The 21,797-nt window shown below is 37.2% G+C and overlaps 1 protein-coding gene across 1 annotated transcript in view; it reads right to left on the minus strand.

Annotated features, from left to right (window-relative positions):
- The window catches only part of MAGI3 (membrane associated guanylate kinase, WW and PDZ domain containing 3), a 290,328-nt gene that overhangs the window by 13,960 nt on the left and 254,571 nt on the right, over positions 1 to 21,797 (minus strand). Inside the window, exons 14-17 of the mRNA XM_026456708.2 lie at positions 20,614 to 20,806; positions 17,846 to 18,034; positions 12,312 to 12,497; positions 111 to 213 (exon numbers count right to left, since the gene is read on the minus strand). Coding sequence (XP_026312493.1) covers positions 111 to 213; positions 12,312 to 12,497; positions 17,846 to 18,034; positions 20,614 to 20,806 — 671 coding nt within the window. The remainder of the gene's footprint in view (positions 1 to 110; positions 214 to 12,311; positions 12,498 to 17,845; positions 18,035 to 20,613; positions 20,807 to 21,797) is intronic.

A 21,797-nucleotide genomic window follows, 5' to 3' on the forward strand; every position in this document is an offset into this window, starting at 1 on the left:
TGCATTATTGTATGGGGGTGGATGATGGGGAGTGGGCTTATGAATAGCAGAGCAATAAGGAGAGAATAAGGAAAAAAAAACAAAACCAAAAAACCTGAGAATAGCCCCACCTGTCCCCAGGTATGTGGTTGGCCTGTGACTGTCCCATGGGCCTGTGCTGCAGGGCTGGGCTTTGCCTGGCTGAGTTTGTTCCTGATGGTGGACCATGATGCTCTGTTCAAATGAGAAAACAAAAGAAATAAGAATTTGTACATAAAAATGTGAAGACCAAGTGGATCTGTGAAAGTGAGACAATAACAGATGGTTACTGCTATACTGACTTTAGTGGCTTTAGCGTGAGCAGCACTATTGTCAGCTGTCTGGAACTGGCACATTAACATCTTTTTTCCCTGTGGCTTTTGATTAAAGTTTATGTGTCAGGAGAACAGGTATCATATTATGTCCCCATTTTCACCTTTGTTTTAGTCATCCATATAACATAAAATTCAGAAATGAATATAATATTTATCTAGAACACAGAGCTCCAGGAACTATACTGTTGCCTGTTCTATGGGTTTCCAGAGCACACACCTAATAATTGGTAACCCATTCTAGATAACAAAGTCGGGTCTCAGGAATGCTGGAACACGGAGGCCAGTCTGCACACCAAACTCACACCTTTGAACCTGCATCCTCAATATAGGAGCAGTTATTTTGCCTGACACTGAGAACCAAAGACAAACTTATAGAATCCTGAGTGCTAACAAATGTTTATAAATATCCTACTGCTTCTATTTTCTCAGAACACCAATATAGGTGAAAAACATTACATTTGTTTCTGTATCATTCCTAACAGCTCTGGATTCCCTGCTGTTCCTTGAAGGTAGCTTTCACAGCTAAGCATAGTGACTGCCTGCACCTAGAACTAGATGGCAAGGAGGGGACAATTAAACGAGATGCCTAAGGCTGGCAGACTCATATTTTTGAAGTTGAAACTTTTGAACATTTTATTGTGTTTAAATATAAAAGCATAGGATATTTAAAGTATCAGAGAGAGCGAGCACAGCTTAACGATTAAGACCATGAACTCTGAGCAAGATGGACAGAGTTTAAGCCTGACCCATCATTTACTAGCTGTGTGTTCTTGAGCAAATCTGTTATGTTCTCTGTGCTTTGAATCGTCTTGTCTATGAAAGGGGAAATATAGTTATCTCATTGGGTTATAGTATCAAAGGAGCTTATAAATGTGCATGCTTAGAATAGTGCCTGGCACATAACAGTCACAATATAACAGTTTGTGTTATAACTATCATCATTTTCATCATCATCAAAATAATATCTCTCACTTGGTATTGCATTTCTCCTTAAGCATATATTCTGAAATCTTTACCTTGCTTTACAAAAATGTTAAATGTAGAGGATATTTTAAGTTAGAAAACCATGTGGAAGCTGAAATAACCTGAATCTTAGAATACAATAGAGAAAATCTCATGTTAAAGATAAAAGATACGAATATTAAGAAGCAGTTTCCATTGAGAAAGCTGAAACTTCAGGCTTCGCTACAATACATGCATCACTATTTTATGGCTTGGATTAAGTTGCTACTTTCCAAAGTTCTGTGAGACTAAAAACACAGATAAATCGCTTATTTCTATTGAAAAACTTCTTGTAGCTAGAGAGTACTCTAAAAACACAGGCCAGAGAGTAGAAAGTGGCAGGAGGAAGAAATGGTATATGGCCAAGCCAGGTGGCCCCTGAGGATTTCTACGCCCTCTGGCTGCTAGGCTTAGGTGTGAACATGGATTTAACAACGTGTACCAGACCTGGAGATGCAGAATCATCCTCTGGACCAGAACTTATCCAGAGGGTTGTGTTTCCTCTTTAAAGTCAAGTATTCCAGGAAGAGAGGGTGGGGGTGGAGTGGGCTATGAACTTTTTTTTTTTTTGGAGACCTGGACATTGGTTGCTCTTTTATATTGCTATCATGAATTTTATTTTTCCTGAGTAACTTTAACAAGTTGCTTATACTGACCTCCTAACTGCTCTCTTTGCCACTGAAGAAGACTCCAGTTTTAACATACAAGTTGAAATATGCCACTGTCTTGTGTAAAAAACCTATGGTGGGCTGGGTGTGGTGGCTCACACCTGTAATCCCAGCACTTTGGGAGGCCAAGGCAGGCGGATCACCTGGTCAGGAGTTTGAGACCAGCCTGGCCAACATGGCCAGGCTGTCTCTACTAAAAATACCCTGTCTCTACTAAAAATACAAAAATTAGCTGGATGTGGTGGCATGCACCTGTAGTCCCAGCTACTTGGGAGGCTGAGGCAGGAGAATCGTTTGAACCCAGGAGGTGGAGGTTGCAGTGAGCCGAGATCATGCCACTGCATTCCAGCCTAGGTGACACAGCAAGACTCTATCTCAAACAAAAACAAAAACAACCTATGGTGACGTTTTCTTGATAAGATACTATCCAACCTTGTTACCTGGGCACGCCTGCCTTTCCATTTCACCTCGTGTTGAAAATCTCACCTCCTCTGTGAGATCCTATCTGGCTCCTTAAGCACACTGTGATCACAATGTTCTCACAGCATTTCCCACATTGTGTCAGAGCTGACAGAACACCTGTCTCTCCTACCATAATCTGAACTCCTTGATTGCAAGAATCACACCTCAGTTATCTCAATATTCCTGTACTCGCTAGAAATTTCCAGAAGTTCTTCCACATTTGCTTCCTGGGTATGTCAATTTCAAGGTACCTGTCTCTAAACTTTACTGCTCAGTATAGAGTTGGATTCTTTTCGGTCACTGTAAATTCATGGTTAATATTAAGGGAATGGAAAATGATGGGAAAAATTCCATCTGCCAATAAGATGACTGGGAGATACTTGTACCTTTGCATATGGCCAAGAGAGGTAATTTATCAGCGTTACTAGCTTGGCTATTGTAATGAGTGTATAACATCAGAGCAGGACAACAGAAGTAATATGATCAATTTCAAGTTTTCCTCTACCTTCTACTCTAGATGAGACATTTCAGTTTTAGGCAAAATGTACCACAAATTGGTGCAGTTACCTGTTTTTTGTTGTCTTCATCAAATTTAAGTAAAACTTCCTATCACTGGGATTCTTTTCATTTTTAGTCCTTCAACCCGTGCTACATGCTACGTGGCTTCTCCATTTTTTTCTGTTATAAGCTATTTTACTTCACAAAGTCAAAATTTATTCCATAATGTCAAACAGGCCTATCTTCTCTCTGAATTTTATTTGAAAATTCTTAAAATAGAAAAGCAATTGGTTAAGTATATCTCTCCCTTGATGAGAATTCAATTTTTGCTGGGCTTTCTGTCTGTAAGTATAGGTATGCCTTATTTCAGTGTACTTCACTATATTGCATTTTTTATAAATTGAAGGTTTGCGGCAACCCTGCATTGGGCGAGTCTATTGGAGTCATTTTTCCAACAGCATGTGCTCACTTTCATGTCTCTGTGTCACATTTTGGTAATTCTTCCAATATTTCCAACTTTTTCATTATTATTGTATCTGTTATGGTGATCTGTGGCCAGTGATCTTTGATATTTATATTCTTGTACCCACTGGAAATTCCTAGGTTTTCCACCTTTGCTTACTGGGTATGTCAATTTCAAGTTACTTGTCTCTAATTGTTTTTGGGTGCCATGAACCACACCCATATAAAATGGCCAACATAATTGATAAATATGTGTGTGCTGACTGCTCCATCAACTAGCCTTTCCCCATCTTTCTCCCTCTCCTCAGGCCTCTCTATACCCTGAGACACACAATATTGAAATCATGCCAATTAATAACCCTACAGTGACCTCTATGTATTCAAGTGAAAGAAAGAGTTGCACATCTGTCATTTTACATCAAAAGCTAGACATGACTAAGCTTAGTGAGGAAGGCATGTTGAGATCCGCGACAGGCTGAAAGCTAGGCCTCTTGTACCAGTTAGCCAAGTTGTGAATGCAAAAGAAAAGTTCTTGAAGGAAATTGTAAATATTACGCCAGTGAACAAATGAATGATAAGAAAATGAAACAGCATTATTGCTGGATATGGAGAAAGTTTTAGTGGTCTGGATAGAAGATCAAACCAGTCACAATATTTCCATAAGTAAAAACCTAATCCAGAGCAAGACCCTAACTCTCTTCCATTCTGAGAGCTGAGGAAGCCTCAGAAGAAAAGTGTGAAGCTAGAAGAAGCTGGTTCATTAGGTTTAAGGAAAGAAGTCATCTCCATAACATAAAACTGTAAGGTGAAGCAGCAAGTGCTGATACAGAAGCTGCAGCAACTTTTCCAGAAGATTCAGCTAATCTTTGGTAAAGGTGGCTACACTAAACAACAGATTTTCAAGGTAGACAAAACAGCCTCTTATTAGAAAAAGATGCCATCTAGGACTTTCACAGCTAGAAAGGAGAAGTCAATGCCTGGCTTCAAAGCTTCAAAGGACGGGCTGACTCTCGTTACGGGCTAATGCAGCTGGTGAATTATCTTAGGGCCCTTACGAATTTTGCTAAATCTACTCTGCCTATGCTCTAAAAGTGGAACAATAAAGCCTGGATGATAGCACATCTGTTTACAGCACGATTTACTGAATACTTTAATACCACTGTTGAGACCTACTGCTCAGAGAAAAAGATTCCTTTCAAAATATTACTGCTTACTGACAATGCACCTTGTCACTCAAGAGATCTGATGGAGAAATACAAGGAGATAAATGTTGTTTTCATGCCTTCCAATACAACATTCATTCTGTAGCCCATGGATCGAGGAGTAATTTTGACTTTCAAGTCTTAGTATTTAAGAAATACATTTGGTAAGTCTATAGCTGCCACAGATCATGATTTTTCTAGGGGTCTGGGCGAAGCAAATTGAAAACCCAGAAAGGATTCACCGTTCTAGATGATATTAAGAACATTCATGATTCATGGGGTAGAGGTCAAAAATATCAACATTAACAGGAATTTGGAATAACTTGATTCTAGTTCCCATGGATGACTTTCACAGGTTCAAGACTTCAGTGGAGGAAGTAACTGCAGATGTGGTAGAAATAGCAAGAGAACAGAATTAGAAGTAGAGCCTGAAGATGGGACTGAATTGCTGTAATCTCATGACGAAACTTGAACAGGTGAGGATTTTCTTCCTACAGATGAGCAAAGAAGTAGTTTCTTGAGATGAAATCTACTCCTGGTGAAGATGCTGTGAACATCATTGAAATGACCACAAAGGATTTAGAATAGTACATAACCTTAGTTGATAAAGTAGTAGCAAAGTTTAAGAGGATGAAGTCCAATTTTGAAAGAAGTTTTACTGTGGGTAAAATGCTATCAAACAGCATCACATGCTACAGAGAGATCTTTAGTGAAAGAAAGAGTCAATCAATGTAGCAGACTTTATTGTTGTCTTATTTTAAGAAATTGCTACAGCCACCTCAACCTTCAGCAACCACCACCCAAATCAGTCAGCAACCATCAACATCGAGGCAAGACCCTCTACCAGCATAAAGATTAAGACTTACTAAAGGCCCAGATGGTCATTAGCATTTCTTAGCAATACAGTATATTTTCATTAAGGTATGTATATTGTTTTTTAAGATATACTGCTATTGCACACTTAAGAGACTATAGTATAGTGTAAATATAACTTCTATATGCACTAGAAAATCAAAAAGTTCATGTGATTCACTTTATTGCAATATTCACTACCTAATGGCAGTGGCCCTATAACTGAACCTGCAGTATCTCCAAGGTATGCCTATAATAATATACTTAAGAGAAAGTGTATCTTCAAAAGATAAAAAACAAAATCCACAATTAAACTACAGCAATAAACATTATAATCTATTGAGAATCACCTTACCAAGAGTAAATAAGAACCCTATGAGACAACATTCTAAAACTCTTATTAAAGGACATAAAAGATGATCTGAGTAATTGGAAAGACAGTCCATGATCTTTGGTGGGATGACTTAATATGTAAAGATATTCTCCCCCCACCAAAAAAAAAATATATATATACATACACACATGTATATTTATATACACATAGACACAATTATATCCCCAAAAAACTGCACTTTGACTTTTTTGGAGGAGCTTAATAATTTGCTCTAAAATTTTATATAGAAAAGTTCCATGAATATATAGTCAATTTCGAGAAACAGAGAGACAGATAGGTTTGCCCTAATAGGCAGATATATTAAGATATATCACAGATAAAAATAAAAATAAAACACACACACACATATATCATCAGCCCAAGAACAAATAAACTAATAGAACAGAATAGAGAACTTGGAGACTCATGTTTAAAGGGGAAGTTGATATATAGGAGAGATGACATCACAAATAAATAAGGCAAAGAAGTGCTGTCTAATAGCTGGTGTTGGGAAAACTGGCTCATGTTAAGAATAAAAAATAAAACTACATCCCTCCTAAAACTACATACAAAGGTAGGCTCCAGATGGATTAAAGACCTAGGTACAAAAATCAAATTACAAATCTGGTATTAGATCATATAAAAGAAAGATCTCTGTGATGTGGGGAAAAATGACTTATCTTAAATAAAACCTCAAGAGTTTAAGCTGTAGGTAAAAAGTGACAAATTTGATTACATCTAAATTAAGAATTTCTGTATAATAAAGGGTACCATGGTCAAAGAACATACAGATAGCAGAAAAAGATATTTATAGTCTCTAAAACAAAACTGTACTACTGAAGTCCATATAATTCATGAGCAACCACTAAATATCAACAAGACAGAAATCCCACAAGAAAAAAACTCAAGTGTATGAAGAGATGCTGAAATTCATGGGCCATCAGAGAAATGCAAATTAAATAATGAGATAATACCTTCACGCTTTAGACTAGCAAATTCAAAAGCTGATAATAACAAGTACTGGTGGGGAAGTAAAGGCATACAAATCTTCAATGTTTTGCTGGTGGGAATAGATGGATGCAACAATCTGACAGTATCAAATCAAGCACATGTATACCCTCTGATCAAGTAATTTCACTCCTAGAAATTCTCACACTGTTTTTTATTTTTTAAGAGATAAGGTCTTGCTATGTTATCTAGGCTGGCCTAAACTTCTGGGCTCAAGTGATTCTCCTGTGTAGCTGGGACTACAAGCATGTGTCACCAATGCCTGGCTTCTCACACTGTTTTGTAACATAGATATGTGAAGATGTGTATTATAGAATTGTTTGTAATACTGTAGTGTTGTAGGCAATGTGACTGTCTGTAGGGAAGTGGACAGGTTATTTGTTGTAAATATTCATGGAAAATATCAAGCAGTTAAAAGCAATCAATTATGTTCACCCAGCAATGCAGATAAATCTTAAAAGCATATGATGCTATGATACCAAAACACAAGTACCGCCCCTGCAAATAGATGAATTAGACTTCTTCAGCATTAAAACTTTTGTCCATCAAAGGACAGTATCAAGAAAGTAAAAACACGAATGGAGACTGGGAGAAAAATACTTGCAAACCATGTATCTGATAAAGGTCTAGTATTCAGAAAACAATTCAACAATAAAAAAGACAAATAACTGAGTTATAAATGGCAAAGGATTTAAATAAACATTTATGTAAAGAAGATTTACAAATAGTCAATAAGCACATGAAAAGATGTTCAACATCATTACTCATCAGCAAAATGCCAATCAAAACCACAATGAAATACCATTTCACACCCACTAGGATGGCTAGAAAACAAACCCCCGAAACAGAAAATAAGTGTTGGCAAGGATATGGGGAAATGGAAGCCTCATATATTGCTGGTGGGAATATAAAAGGGTGCAGCTGTTGTGGAAAACCGTTTTGAAAGTCTTCAAAAAGCTAAACATAGTTACCATGCGACCCAACAATTCCACTCCTAGGTATACAACCAAGAAAAATGAAATCATACATCAACACAAAAACCTATAAAACAACGTTTGTAGTGGCATTCTTCACAGTAGTAGAAACAACTCAAATGTCTATCAAATGATTAATAGGTAAGCAAAATATATGTATGCATAATGAAATACTATTCATTAGTCATAAAAAGGAATGCAGTACTGATACATGCTACAACTACGATGCACCTTGAAAACATTTTGCCAAGTGAAAGAAGCCAGACACAAAAGGCCACATGCTGTACGATTCGATTTATATGAACTACCCAGCAAATCCACAGAGACAGAAAGTGAATTAGTGGTTGCCTAGGAATGGGGGTTTCAAGAGAATGGGAAGTGATTTCTAATGGGTATGAAGTTTCTTTCCGGGGCAATAAAATGTGGAACTAGTGGTAATGATTGCAAATCCTGTGAATATACTAAAAACCACTGAATTGCATATATATATATACATATTTTTTTTTTTTGAGATGGAGTTTCGCTCTTGTTGCCCAGGCTAGAGTGCAATGGCTCGATCTTAGCTCACTGCAATCTCTGCCTCCTGGGTTCAAGTGATTCTCCTGCCTCAGCCTCCTGAGTAGCTGGGATTACAGGCACGTGCCATCATGCCCAGCTAATTTTGTAGTTTTAGTAGAGGTGGGGTTTCTCCATGTTGGTCAGGTTGGTCTCAAACTCCCAACCTCAGGTGTTCTGCCCGCCGTGGCCTCCCAAAGTGCTGGGATTACAGGCATGAGCCACTGTGCCAGGCTGAGCTGTATATTTTAGAATAATGACTTTTACAGTATATGAATTCTATCCCAATTAAAAAGAAAAAGAAGACACAACAACTAAATGCCACAAGGAATCCTGGATTGGATCCTGTTCAGTAAAATGGCATTAAAAGAAAACAACAACAACATGGTTCTGAGAAAAACCCAGTGTAAAATCTATAACATTTATGTAACTCAAAAATAAATGCCAACACACAACAAAAAATGTATTTTAAAAGACATACAAATAAAATGCAGTACATAAAACATACTAGAATGTTTGCCAATGGGAGCAGTGAGAGAAATGAGAATGGAAAATGGAGACAAATGGGAATAAAGAGAAATAAATTGAAAACAAAACAAAAGTATTGCAACACTACCAGAATCATTCCAATAGGAGTACTTGGTAGCCTTTGGTAAGCCATGTTCACTCTTAAAATTAACAAGACCTGACAAAAAATTAGAAATTAATTTTGAAAAATTATATATATATATTTTTTATAGTAAGCAGAAACTATCAGACATAGTAAATTTATGTTCCATATTTAAAAACAAGATACCATGGCGGAGGAAGAGGCAGTAGTGTTGCGGGGAATGCCATATGACAGAGAACAGTCTCAAGTCCTGGCTACAGTTTGGAAGTCTTTTATGAAATATGACACTTGCCTTACAATTTCCTTGGCAACATAGGCACAAATATTAAACAGCATCTAGCAAAGGGGGATAAAAAGGATGGAGGGACCAAGAGTTGTTCTTTTTCTAGGTAACTGTCTTTTACCTGTTAATGGGGAATGGCTGATGGAGAGAAGGGGAGAAGTACCAGATGGGAAGCTCTGCTGCCCTGAGGTTATTGATCTGAATGTGTGGTTTCTGAAAATAGCTTTAGAGTTATAAATATTCATTTGACTCTTTAGTGCAGTTGATAGATTTTATACTGAATTTTATGAGAAACCTGGAAGGCTTACAAACTCCATGAATGAAATCTTTATAGACAGAAGGAAGATTTTCTGTTTTTTCCTAAGAAAAATAAGAGATTCTGAATGTTTTCATAGTTTAAAAAAACCTAGAGTATAATAAAATAATGTGTGATCACTGCAATGTGATTTAACATATAAAATGTGACTGTATTTTAAGAGGCTGTGGCTGCATATGAAATATACTTTAAGTATATATCTGCTAGGGAGCTTCCCTCCACCCTTCTCTCTTTTCTCTGAACACGAACGGATGTTATACAGGAAATCTCAAGTGTCAGTCCACAAGTGTTTGGGCCAGAATGTGAAAGGGAACTTTCATTCTAAGAAAAATCATAAACAATCTTGGATAATCTCTCAGAGAAAACACCATCAACAGTAAACAGTAATTTTTGGGGGAAAAGTTACTGGAGAAAGAAGTAGTTTTTTTCTGTAACAATCTATCCCAAGGCTACCCAAAGTGTGGTTCATAGACGAGATGCATAGATATTGAGACTAAGCATTTAGAACATTTTCTAACCACAGGCAATTCATCTAACTGCTCTGTGACTCAGTCTCCTCATCTACGAGAATTGGAAAACCATAGTGCCTGCCTAGGATTATTCTATTAGTTAATATACATAAAGCATTTAGGACAGTGTCTGTCACATAGTACACCCTTATTAAATACTATTATTATTTCCTTGGCAAGTGAGATTTAAACAGAGACCTGAATGAGGGAGCCAGTCATGCAGGTAAAATAATGATATTAGATGAGCACCTAGGGTATTTATGCAGTTTCTGTATATTTTCACCTTTAACCTCTGATGATGATGCTGAAATAGATATTACTACTCCAATTCTACAGTTAAAAAAGTGAAGATTAGAAATATTAAGTAGCTTTTTTGTCATATAACTAGCTAATAGGTATCTGTGACCTTTGTCAAAAGCCTTACTTCTTTTATTGGGTTTAAATCACCTCTGCTTAGGTAATGGGATAGAAGGTCTCAGAACTAAAATCTCCTAACTTTTACTTTGTTCACTCATTCGTTTACTCATCCTTCATTCAAAACATATTTGCTGGCAAGGCACAGTGGCTCACCCCTGTAATACGAGCACTGTGGGAGGCTGAGGCAGGAAGATCACTTGAGCCCAGGAGTTCGAGACCAGACTAGGCAACACAGTGAGACCCCATCTCAAAAAAAAAAAAAGAAATTAAAAATTATGTAGTCCTAGCTACTCAGGATACTGAGGTAAGAGGATCACTTGAGCCCAGGAGGATGAAACTAAAGTGAGCCATGACTGTGCTACTGCACTCTAGCCTGGGCAACAGAGTGAGACCCTGTCCCAAAAAAAAAAAAAAAAAAAAATGCTGAGCATCTAGTATCATAGTCAACCAATATGTTTTTTGTTTACAAAGAGCAGACCATTTAAACAGGGATATAGTTATGTAAGAATGATGTCCAATGAAGTGCAGAGATAGGAGGTGCTATGGGAGTTGGGGTCGGGTGGAGGCCACGTACACAGAGGCCAGTGAGGCCCAGCTTAGAGAGGGTGTAGAGAGAATACTGAGAAGTACATTTAAAAGGCAGGCTGAGAGCAAAATCACAGAACACTTTCTGGGCAGAGAGTGGGGAAGCAGTGGAGCTTCTACAAGGGATTACTTTAAAAAAGAATCAGCAGAGTTTGAGAAGAGGGTAGGAACAGAATGGAGAAGGGAAAGAACAAAGGCAGGGATGTCACAGCATCTTGGAATCCTGCCCAGAATTCGACAGGACCTAAGGGAGCAGTAAAGTCAATTCAGGTCCACGCAGAAATACCCCCTACGGCATCTTGAACAGATTTATGTAATACCTTAGAAATAAATGGATGAGAATGGTATGGTAGGAACAGAAACAAAAGGTAGAACCAGGAAGTATAAAACACTTGGAAACCAACTAGATTAGAGGGTCATGGGGGAAAATGGAACATGAATACACATTATAGTATGAGGAATTTTAACATCAAAGACTGACTCTTCATAATTCTGTTTTTGGCTTCTTGTTTTGCAAAATCAGGAAAACTGAGAGCATTACATAGTGGTTATGTTGTAATTCACAAAGAATATGAACTGGTTAAAGATGGTTCCTAATTAGAAATTCTTAATGATCAAAGGCAACTTTACAGCAAGGCAAGACAGTAAACATGTTTGTAAGACTCCAGGGCTGCCAGTATGTGTTTTATGCCCCACTTACTAGCCATTCCCACACACTCTTTTACCCTGTTTACAAAGCGGCTGCCCACAACAAAGCCCTGCCCCCAAGGAAAGGCACACGGTGGCACTGGCCTGACATAAAAGACTTGATATCAACAGTGACTTTCTTTGAACTGTTTAAAGGATTTTCTCTCACTCAAGCCAACACTTAAGACACTATTTTAAGAAAATAAGATCTGAAAAGTATTACCAGTCTCTTTCACTTCTGGGTGCTTGCTTCTCTAGCACATAAATAAATGGTCCACACTCACTAGCTGGATTATTTTTCTTGAGCTGCTGACAATTTTATAATAAGTTGTCCTTTAAGTTCATTAAATGGAAAAGGTGAAGAATGAGACTCCAGAGTGCACACACAGTTCTGTCCCTGCAGTGATTCTGGCAGTGCTGGAGGAGGCCACTGCCTCCCACAGGTTTTGCGCCTCTCAGATCAGCTTGGGGCAGGCGGGTCTACTGGCTCCTTACCTTCTTCAGCAATGACCGTTAGTGTGACGGTGACACCAGCATCTTTGATCAGCTGAACAATGTTATCATGAGACAGTTCAACAATGGACTGCCCATTCACTGCAGAGATATGATCTCCAACTTTCAGTTTTCCACAGCGGTCAGCTGGACTTCCTTCTATGACTCGGCCAATTTTATGAGGAATAACTATGGGAAAAAAAACAAAAAAACAAAAAACCAGGTTTTTCAATTATTTTAGATTTCTGCTAGAGTAGATTTCTAATCATCATCATTTAAAAATTCAACATAACATCAAAGAAAAAGGTTTAAAAACATAACAGAAAAGTACCACACGTCATGATCCCATCCAAACGCAAGTATTTTCATACTTCTCACTTTTGCCCACATACACACTCTTTACACAGTTGTAATCATAGTATATAAACCTCTTTGCTATCTTCTACCTACCAGAAACCTTTTTCTAATTTTTACATTATCATCCTAATTGTTCTGTTTAAGAGTTATTAATCTCACTGATACCACCTGACTGATCAGATGTCTCATTGTTTATCGTTGATCATTTAAGCTGCATCAAGTTTTTAGCTATTTTAAAAACTGCTACGATAAGATAATCTTTGCTTCTGTTAAAGGGGCACTTGCTCCCATAAGGAACCTTGCAAATAAATGCAGGTCAAACTCAGGTTTAGCACTCAGTAGTTATTGGTCAGAAATTCAGGTACAGTGAAATGACTGACAATTAAAATGAATCATACTTAATTCCACAGGTAAATTAATTCCTCTTATTTATGCCTTTGGCTCTTTTTAAAATTTGAAAAGCTGAGTGGAATTGGAACATTAAATGTTAAGTGTTAAGACTACTTGACTCATGGATCAAATTCTAAACCAAATACACAAAGCTGAGTCTAATACAATTGCAAAGATGCTCTGTGCAGCTCTACTGTATCTCTGGCTAAGGGCCTTCCTGGACTAACTATTAAGACATTCTGCTATAATTATAGCTTGAAATGAGTTCTCATATATTCAGGAAATCTTGTCAAACAAAATATTTTCCACCATGCAACTGGCAGCATTTGTTTTAGGAAACAAATGTTCCTTCTATGTCCTCTGAGAATTTCCTAGCCTAGGTCAATAAACTTTAAACTTATCAGATATGTGGGCTCCTGCTGACTACTGACTGATTTGAATAGGGATACTTCATATTTTTGAATGGTACTGTGAATGATGTTTAATTTCCATAGTAAAACCCGCTCCTTACTAGTATGTCTGAATCATATCTAGGGGTATGTAAGGGACATTTTAATAGACCTTCGTTTGGACTAGAAAAGTTATTCTTGATGATAATTTATTTCTCTACAGACAGTGCCCTGGCTCTTCTAGGAATACACAGTGGGAGATTTTATCTTAAAATAGAGTAAGTCAGTGTTGGAAGGAAGTGCCTTTTAGCTCTGAATTATGTCAAGCACTTATTATTCTATTTTCCTTACAAACAACGTAATTAGAGAAATGCCAGTGCAGAAAGGGCCATGTCACATGCCAGGCATTATGAGTTGATTCACTAATTCTACAACAGGTGGCACACCAGAAACATATGGCAGGTCATATGGTGGCCCTGTGGTGACCTTCTAAATCAATATCTCAGTTATTCTCCTTTTTACAAAAGATTTACTTAAACATAGTGTTCTTTCTAGATCCCCTGAGAAGAAAACCATTCAGTTCCTTGGCTCACTAAAAGGAGTCTGTTCAGACTTGGGAAAGCATTAAATAGAATTAATTTCTGAAATCTTAGTGGTCCCCTTTCTCAGCCTGTGAGCAATGTGGTAAAAAGAATTGATGCATGGTGGTGGTATACAACTTCCTAAAGGGCTGGTTATCTGGATCAGGGAAGGTAAAAGTAGTCAGATTGTTACTGTCTGAGTATTTATGGCAGTATCACTAGAACAGTTAAAAACAGCAAACAGACCAGTAGAAAGGTAACTTCTGAACATTTTCTAAACGGACTGGGAAACTGTTCAAGGTAACCCCTTAGAGTTCACATAGCTAGGGGAAAGCCTTCAGTCCTGCCTTATTTTTGTTGATACGTAAAGTCTACAGGCATTTGCCATAAAGCCAACTTATCCATCTTCATTCATCTTTGGCCTAAATCTGTCTCATAGCCTGGCTTGTCCAGATCCTGAGATCACTTTAGTGCTCTTAAAACATTTCTTTTCAGGAAAACAAAGAACAGTAACTGGAAATGTTCCCTTTTCAAAGAAATCCTTTGCAACCGGAACTGAAAACTGTATGATAAGAAGGAATAACACTAAAAGCTCTGAAGTACTGGTAAAGCAAAAACTAGCCACGTCTTTTAAATCTTAAATAGAGGCCTTTTCTAAATATTCCATTCATTCAGCACTTAGACAAATTGTGAGGATGCTGGACCTGGATCCCTGATCTTTGAAAAAGTCAACAGTAGAGAAACTCAGAATTCCATAACTGGTACCACAGATGCTACTAGGAACTCTTCTTGAGACATACGTCATCAGAAAATACCTGAGACAAGGTCCATAAAGAATGATCTGGCCAGGCACAGTGGCTCACGCCTATAATCCCAGCACTCTGGGAGGCCAAGCGGGAGTTCGAGACCAGCCTGGCCAACATGGCAAAACCCTGTCTCTACTAAAAATACAAAAAACATTAGCCAGGTGTGCTGGCACATGCCTGTAATCCCAGCTAATCAGGAGGCTAACGCACGAGAATCACTTGAACCTGGGAGGCAGAGGTTGCAGTGAACTGAGATTGCACCACTCCACTCCAGCCTGGGAAACAGAGAAAGACTGTCTCAAAGAAAAAAAAAAAAAAAGAAAAGAATGATGTATTCTGACAGACAGGTTTCCTGCCTTTCCACCTGTGCTAACTCCTTTCTGAACCAAATCTTCTCTATCATACAGCTTGCAGCAAGTATTCAGTCTCTGTGAGTGAAAGCTCCTCATTTGAGCTTTCCCCAGGACCCCTTTTCTGTCTATATGTGAAAAATAAAATTCTAACAAGAATACTCTCAGGCCTCAACATTTTATGAGATTATTAACTAGCATTTCAGTGAAATTATCAATTCTGGTTTTACACCAGGACTGAAAATCTCAAGTACTTTACATAAAATTCATCAACAACCTGAGCCTAATTTACCATTCAGCCTGATAATTAATGAGTTGCAATTACTCATTTCCTGCCACACGTGAGCTGCTGCCTCAATCTTACATTTTAATTGGGCTTTCTTTCCTATCTCATTATTAAGTATTGACGAACTTTTAAAAGTTTTTTTAAAAGAAAAGTTAAGAGACAGTTACAATTTTCTAAATAATAATGATGATGATAGCAACGGCAGCAAAAGCTGCAACAAGCAATAGCAGCTAACATTTACTGAAGGCCTTGGCTAAGGGCTTCACATACCCTGTCTCCTTTAATCCTCACATTCGTGAGACAGGGAGTGTCTCTATCATCCTCATTTTACGGAAGAAACTGGAGCTCTTGGAGGGAAAATAAGTTGCCCAAGATCAGACAGCTATTAAAAGATATAAGCAGGACTTGAATCCAAGTTTGTTGGATTACAAAACCCAACACTTAATGACACTATCATATACAGAGATGAAGTAGCTCCATAGGTAAAACCATCAAAATAGTAAAAAATGATTGAAACAAGGAAATATAAAACTACTTAAAGATTTTTAAATTTTTAAGAATTTACCAATATATACAAAAATACTGAATTAAATTGTAATACTTAAATTTAATACTGAATTAAATTTTAATATTATTGAAATTTAATATAACAAATTTTAAATATAAACAAATGTAAAAATATGCTCAAACATATTTAAGCAGTGAAACTTATTTTACTGAATTTCTCTATATAGCTTAGTTTTATGGTGAACATCAGACTCTCCCCAAATTTCTGTAGTGCTAGAAAGGGAATATCTTCAATACAGAAAGTGGTTAGCATCTGTCTACTAGAGTAATACTCTTTCACTGTTTTTGTTCATCTGAATGCCTGGGGTTATCATATGTTACGAGAATGACAATATCATTATCCTAAATGGTTATCTGTTTTTGGAAATACTGATTCCAATGACATAACATGAAAACCACCTAAAAGCTGCTTTCCTTTCATTTTTCTGACACAGGCCATATTATCATCCTCACAGCATCCGTGACAGTTCCAGTTCCAAGTGTTTCCATGGCAACTGCTTTGGGAAAATGGAAACTAGTATCAGTGAGCAGTGACCTAATACTATAGCAATAACTCATCCATGTCATGGACTCTTTTTCCCTTATATACTTCCATTAATTTTAGCAAGATTTTTGCAAATTGCTTTGGCTCACAACACTTTCCTAAAACTGTTTTCTTTTTTTTAAACTAAGGTTTTAGCAACCACTTGGTCTAAAAGGATCTCACTATTCAAAATATAATCAAACTGACTTGTAAAGGCAAGGGCACATTTTCATGTAGTCAGAGATTTTTATTATTTGACTTGGGGCTGGGTTCTCATATTCAACTGGATTTTATAATTATATTAAAATTATTATTTTATAGAAACATCAAGACAAATATTTCATTTGCTGAATCGTAACAGCCCTGAATATATCAGATGTAATTCCTCCTTTGATCATGGAACTGATATAAATACATTCATCTTCTGGATTAGAATACTCTGTTAAATTCGGTTCAAGATATTTAGATTCATTTTCTAATTGTTAACAAAATTTTTACCTTTCAATGAAACATTTATAAAAAGTATGCCTCTTATTCAACAAGAGTAATTTATAGCTGTACTACAGCAATTATTATTAAATAATAACATTAAATATCAAAGACATATTTGGGTCAAGATTTTTCTATTAATCTGCTTTGCTTGTTCTCAATTGCTTCTAGTCTTTAATTCTTTTCTATATACACGATTTATCCTAATTTTCAAAACCTATTCCCCCATTTTTTTATTTTTTATTATACTTCAAGTTCTAGGGTACATGTGCACAACATGCAGGTTTGTTACATACATATACATGTGCCATGTTGATGTGCTGCAGCCATTAACTCGTCCTTTACATTAGGTGTATCTCCTAATGCTATCCCTCCCCCCTTCCCCCCACCCCACGACAGGCCCCGGTGTGTGATGTTCCCCTCCCTCTGTCCAAGTGTTCTCAATGTTCAATTCCCACCTATGAGTGAGAACATGTGCCCCCATTTTTTTAAAAGTCAGCATTATACCTTTCATTAAATCCATATCTATTACATATTATCTTCAGTATAACCTTGATGCAAATGGAGCTACTGAGACTTAGTAAGTATTTTATAGAATGTGAGGTAATAGATAAACCTGAAGCCTAGAAGGTTTGGTTCAGATTACCTAATTTTGAAAATAAGGAAAGTATTCACTATTCTTAAAAAGATAAGTACCTAAGGCATTTTATACATAGTTCCTAATTATTTCATAAACTGCAGTGGGAGCCTCAGAAAACTGGACTTGCAGGGAGAGACAATAAGATACAATATCCCTTACCTCCTGGAGGTGGTTTGTTTTTGGAAGTGAGGATGACAAAGCCAAATCCTTCATTTTCCTTTCGTTGCAAGACAACATCATAGGGCTCCTGGGGTGCAGGCCTGGCTGCGACCTCTGCCCGGTTCAGGCGAGGAGATCCATTCTGTGTTGAAATGAAGGCCTGAGAGCTGTCGTCCTCAGGTAGTTTTTCTATAATAAACATGATCAGTTTTGATATTTCTGGAACATCATAATTTCTGGTGACTAAAGTGTTTTTATGCTAAGCCCCTCACAGAAAAATTCAGTTTCTAATAACATAAAGAATAGAAAAGCAGCTCCACATGTGAGCTTCGGGTGTAATCGAGTGCAGATTTAGGCAACAACAGTCCATCCGACTTCCCAGATACTCAGAGTGGATTACTGAAAAATACATACAATCTCAAGTTGTCGTTTTTCTTTCCTCCCTCCCTGAGATGGGGTCTTGCTCTGTTACCCAGGCTGGAGTGCAGTGGCGCGATCTCGGCTCACTGCAACCTCTGCCTCCGGGGTTCAAGCAATTCTCCTGCCTCAGCCTTCCGAGTAGGTGGGATTACAGGTGCCCACTATCATGTCCGGCTAAGTTTTGTATTTTTATCAGAGATGGGGTTTCATCATATTGGCCAGGCTGGTCTTGAACTCCTGACCTTGTGATCTCATTTTAAAGGAAGCTTTTAAAAGCTTCTGTGAGATTTGATAGTAAAAAATTCTTCTTAAAACTGTTCTAGTTCCATCAAGGTTTATAACATGGACCAATAATTTTAACAAAACACATAATGAGGAATGACACAATGAACTTCCTTTTAAAATCAATTATAAATATAATTTAGTTCAGTGACTGATACTCATTGATGTCTGTCTTAGAGGTTAAAGCATCAGGGCAGAAATGTTGCCCCATTGTAACAGTTTGCTACCTGTACAGGATTTGTAGCATATGATGATATGTTTTGCAATTGCAGCTTCCTGAGTGATGATATAAGATGAGTTCACCATTAGCAGTTCTCAGCCTTCCACCTCCCCAGCCCTCACCCCCCAACTTGCTGGGACACATAACAAGCTGTCCACATGAACAGCAAACACATCCAGGCACAGACAGGGTCATATGAAATTCCTGATAAATGGCCAATTAACCTACACCTTTTTCTGCTCTTTTATCAGAACTTGAGAATGGCAAAGTCCTAATTGATTCTTTAAAAAGGACATTTTTTTCCCATAATTTAGTACAAACCATCGTTAATAATAACCGCAACACACTGCGGTCATGTACATATTTATAAGGTCTCTTTTTGGCTGAAAATTCACATGGTTTTAAGAGTATGTTTTTTTCTTTTTCTTTTTTTCAAAATGCATGGTTAGAATGTATTAGCTAAAATGTCTCCAACAATACCACACTACTATGAAACTTCTTCATGATTCTTTCCAGGGAAGAGCCAATTTGTAGGTTGTATAACATCACAATTTTACTGTAAGTAGTTACATTTGGCCTCCAACACAACCAAATTGAGGCAGTACTGCATTACAAAATCTGTATGCATCTCTAAAAGGCTGGTATTTACCAAAGGAGGCAGGCCTTTACTTTGAATGTTGCAATAAAAAATACAGTGCCTCATTTTTAAGAGTGAGGTAAACATTCATCCAATTAACAATTTATGATTGTCCACTTTGTACCAGAGAGGCACTCTTCTAGGTGCTGAGGATACAGGAGAAAACTAAACAAATACAAAATCATAGCTTCATGAGGCTTATATTCTTGTGCTACAGAGTTGTATTTTTCTAATTTTAAAGTGGCAAGAATTCACTTATAAGACTTCCTAATTATTCATAAAGCTACTGATGAGAAACTATAAGAGATATTCATATCCTAATGTTATAGTTTAAACCCTGATCTCTGAATTAAACTGCAAGTTTTAATCCAGGCCCTACCTCTTACCAGTTATTTGTTTCTCAACCTTTCTCTGAGTAGTCATAGAACTAGACAATGACCTCATAATGTTGTGAAGATTAAATAAAATAATTCATGCGTCTATGACATAGTAAGCACTCAATAAATGTTAAATTATACTAAAACTTCCCAAGTAGAAACATCCCACTTTCCTTTAGTAGTTCAGATTTCATTGGGATCCAAAAATCTTTGTACATTCAGCTAGTGGGATATCTTGGTATGACTAAGTAACTTTTTATTTGCTATTAAAAAAAAAAAATTTAGGCCAGGCATGGTGGCTCATGCCTGTAATTCCAGCACTTTGGGAGGCTGAGATGGGCAGATCATTTGAGGTCAAGAGTTCAAGACCAGCCTAGCCAATGTGGTAAAACCCCATCTCTGCTAAAAATACAAAAATTAGCCACGTGGTGGTATGCTACTCAGGAGGCTGAGGCGGGAGAATCGCTTGAACCTGGGAGGTGGAGGCTGCAGTGAGCTGAGCTCATACCACTGCACTCTAGCCTGGGTGACAGAGTGAGACTCTGCCTCAACAAAACAAAACAAAACAAAACCGGATTTAAATCAATACTCCCACCTATAATACCACATTTGCGAAATGCATCAATATATGAAAATAATCTTAATATAGAAACCCAAAAGTTATTTCTGAATCCTTTTGTCTTTGCATGGCCTTCCACAGTGAGGCCTGGATCACACCAAATGAGTTATCTCAGATACTAATGAATGTAATAAAATAACAAAACTACACAGGAGGTAGACTAGTATCTTTGTTTCTTTTTTAACTTTCCAGAGCAGGAACAAGTTCACATACCTCCATAGAAGATCTTTCGTCTGACAGTTAGTAACACATGGCCATTTCGAGCAGCAGTCGTCATGAGGTCCAAGACTTGTTTGTGTGATTTCCCTTTAACAGGAATTCCATCAATGCACATTAGTTCATCAGCTGCACGGAGCCGACCATCTTTCTCAGCTGCTCCCAGGGGAATAATAGCCCCGATATATATCTGATAAGATAACAAAGTATAGTTTGGTCCACAGTGTAAAGTTTAGCTGAAGAGTTAATGAATTCCTAACTTAGCATTGTGCAAACCAACAGATTTTTGCAGTTCAACTATGAAAACAGTCATATTTTAGAAAGGTATTATCTGGGAAAGTGCCCATTCTCCAAAATGGCACTTCAAATAACCACACTGTATTATGTAATCCCTTATAGATCCTCAGGGCTGTGTACAAAGGAAATAGAAAATACGAAGTTGTTCAATAACTCAAAACGCACCACCATTATCCCCATCATTACAATGAAACAAAACACTAAACTCAGAAAATAGAAATCTGCATAGTAGCTATTAAAAGTCTGTTCAATGTCATCAGACAAGATTTTCTACATACTGTTCACAGCAACTGAGATCATTCTCAATGGTACTCATCACATAAGACTAACAGTACAAGTTCAATATACACAGCACAGAGATATTTCTTCTTTCTAAATCTCAATGGGAACAGAGTGGCCTGAAGCTCACTTGTATCTAAGTGAACAAATCTGGTTCACTTTGCTCACCAGCATTAGAATCCTATTAATTAGGCAATTCTGAATGTTTGGGCTAGTTTCAGAGCTGCTAAAATCTGACATTCAAGAGAAAAGAAAGGTTTCTTCTAAGTTGTTTGAGACAAATTCTTAAAATGTCTAAGTGAACATTATGAGTATCAACAAAATAGGAAGCAATAAAACAAAAATACAAATACCACCAAGAACAATTAAAGTATCTACTATTTGTTCTACATAGGGCAACCTGCCTTAAGCTTTATGTGTCTCCAATGACTGTTGTAACTGTAACCAATATGACCAATTAGAACAAATTTATACTACATAAATCAAATGTTCTATTCAGAAATAAGAAGTCTGTAATTTTTAAAGATTACTGTTCTTCACCTAACTTCCAACCATAATATAGTCTTTTTTGATATTATATAAAAGAAAATGCAAATATGTTCTTA

Source organism: Piliocolobus tephrosceles, chromosome 1, assembly GCF_002776525.5.
Source record: "Piliocolobus tephrosceles isolate RC106 chromosome 1, ASM277652v3, whole genome shotgun sequence".
Classification (NCBI taxonomy): Eukaryota; Metazoa; Chordata; class Mammalia; order Primates; family Cercopithecidae; genus Piliocolobus; species Piliocolobus tephrosceles.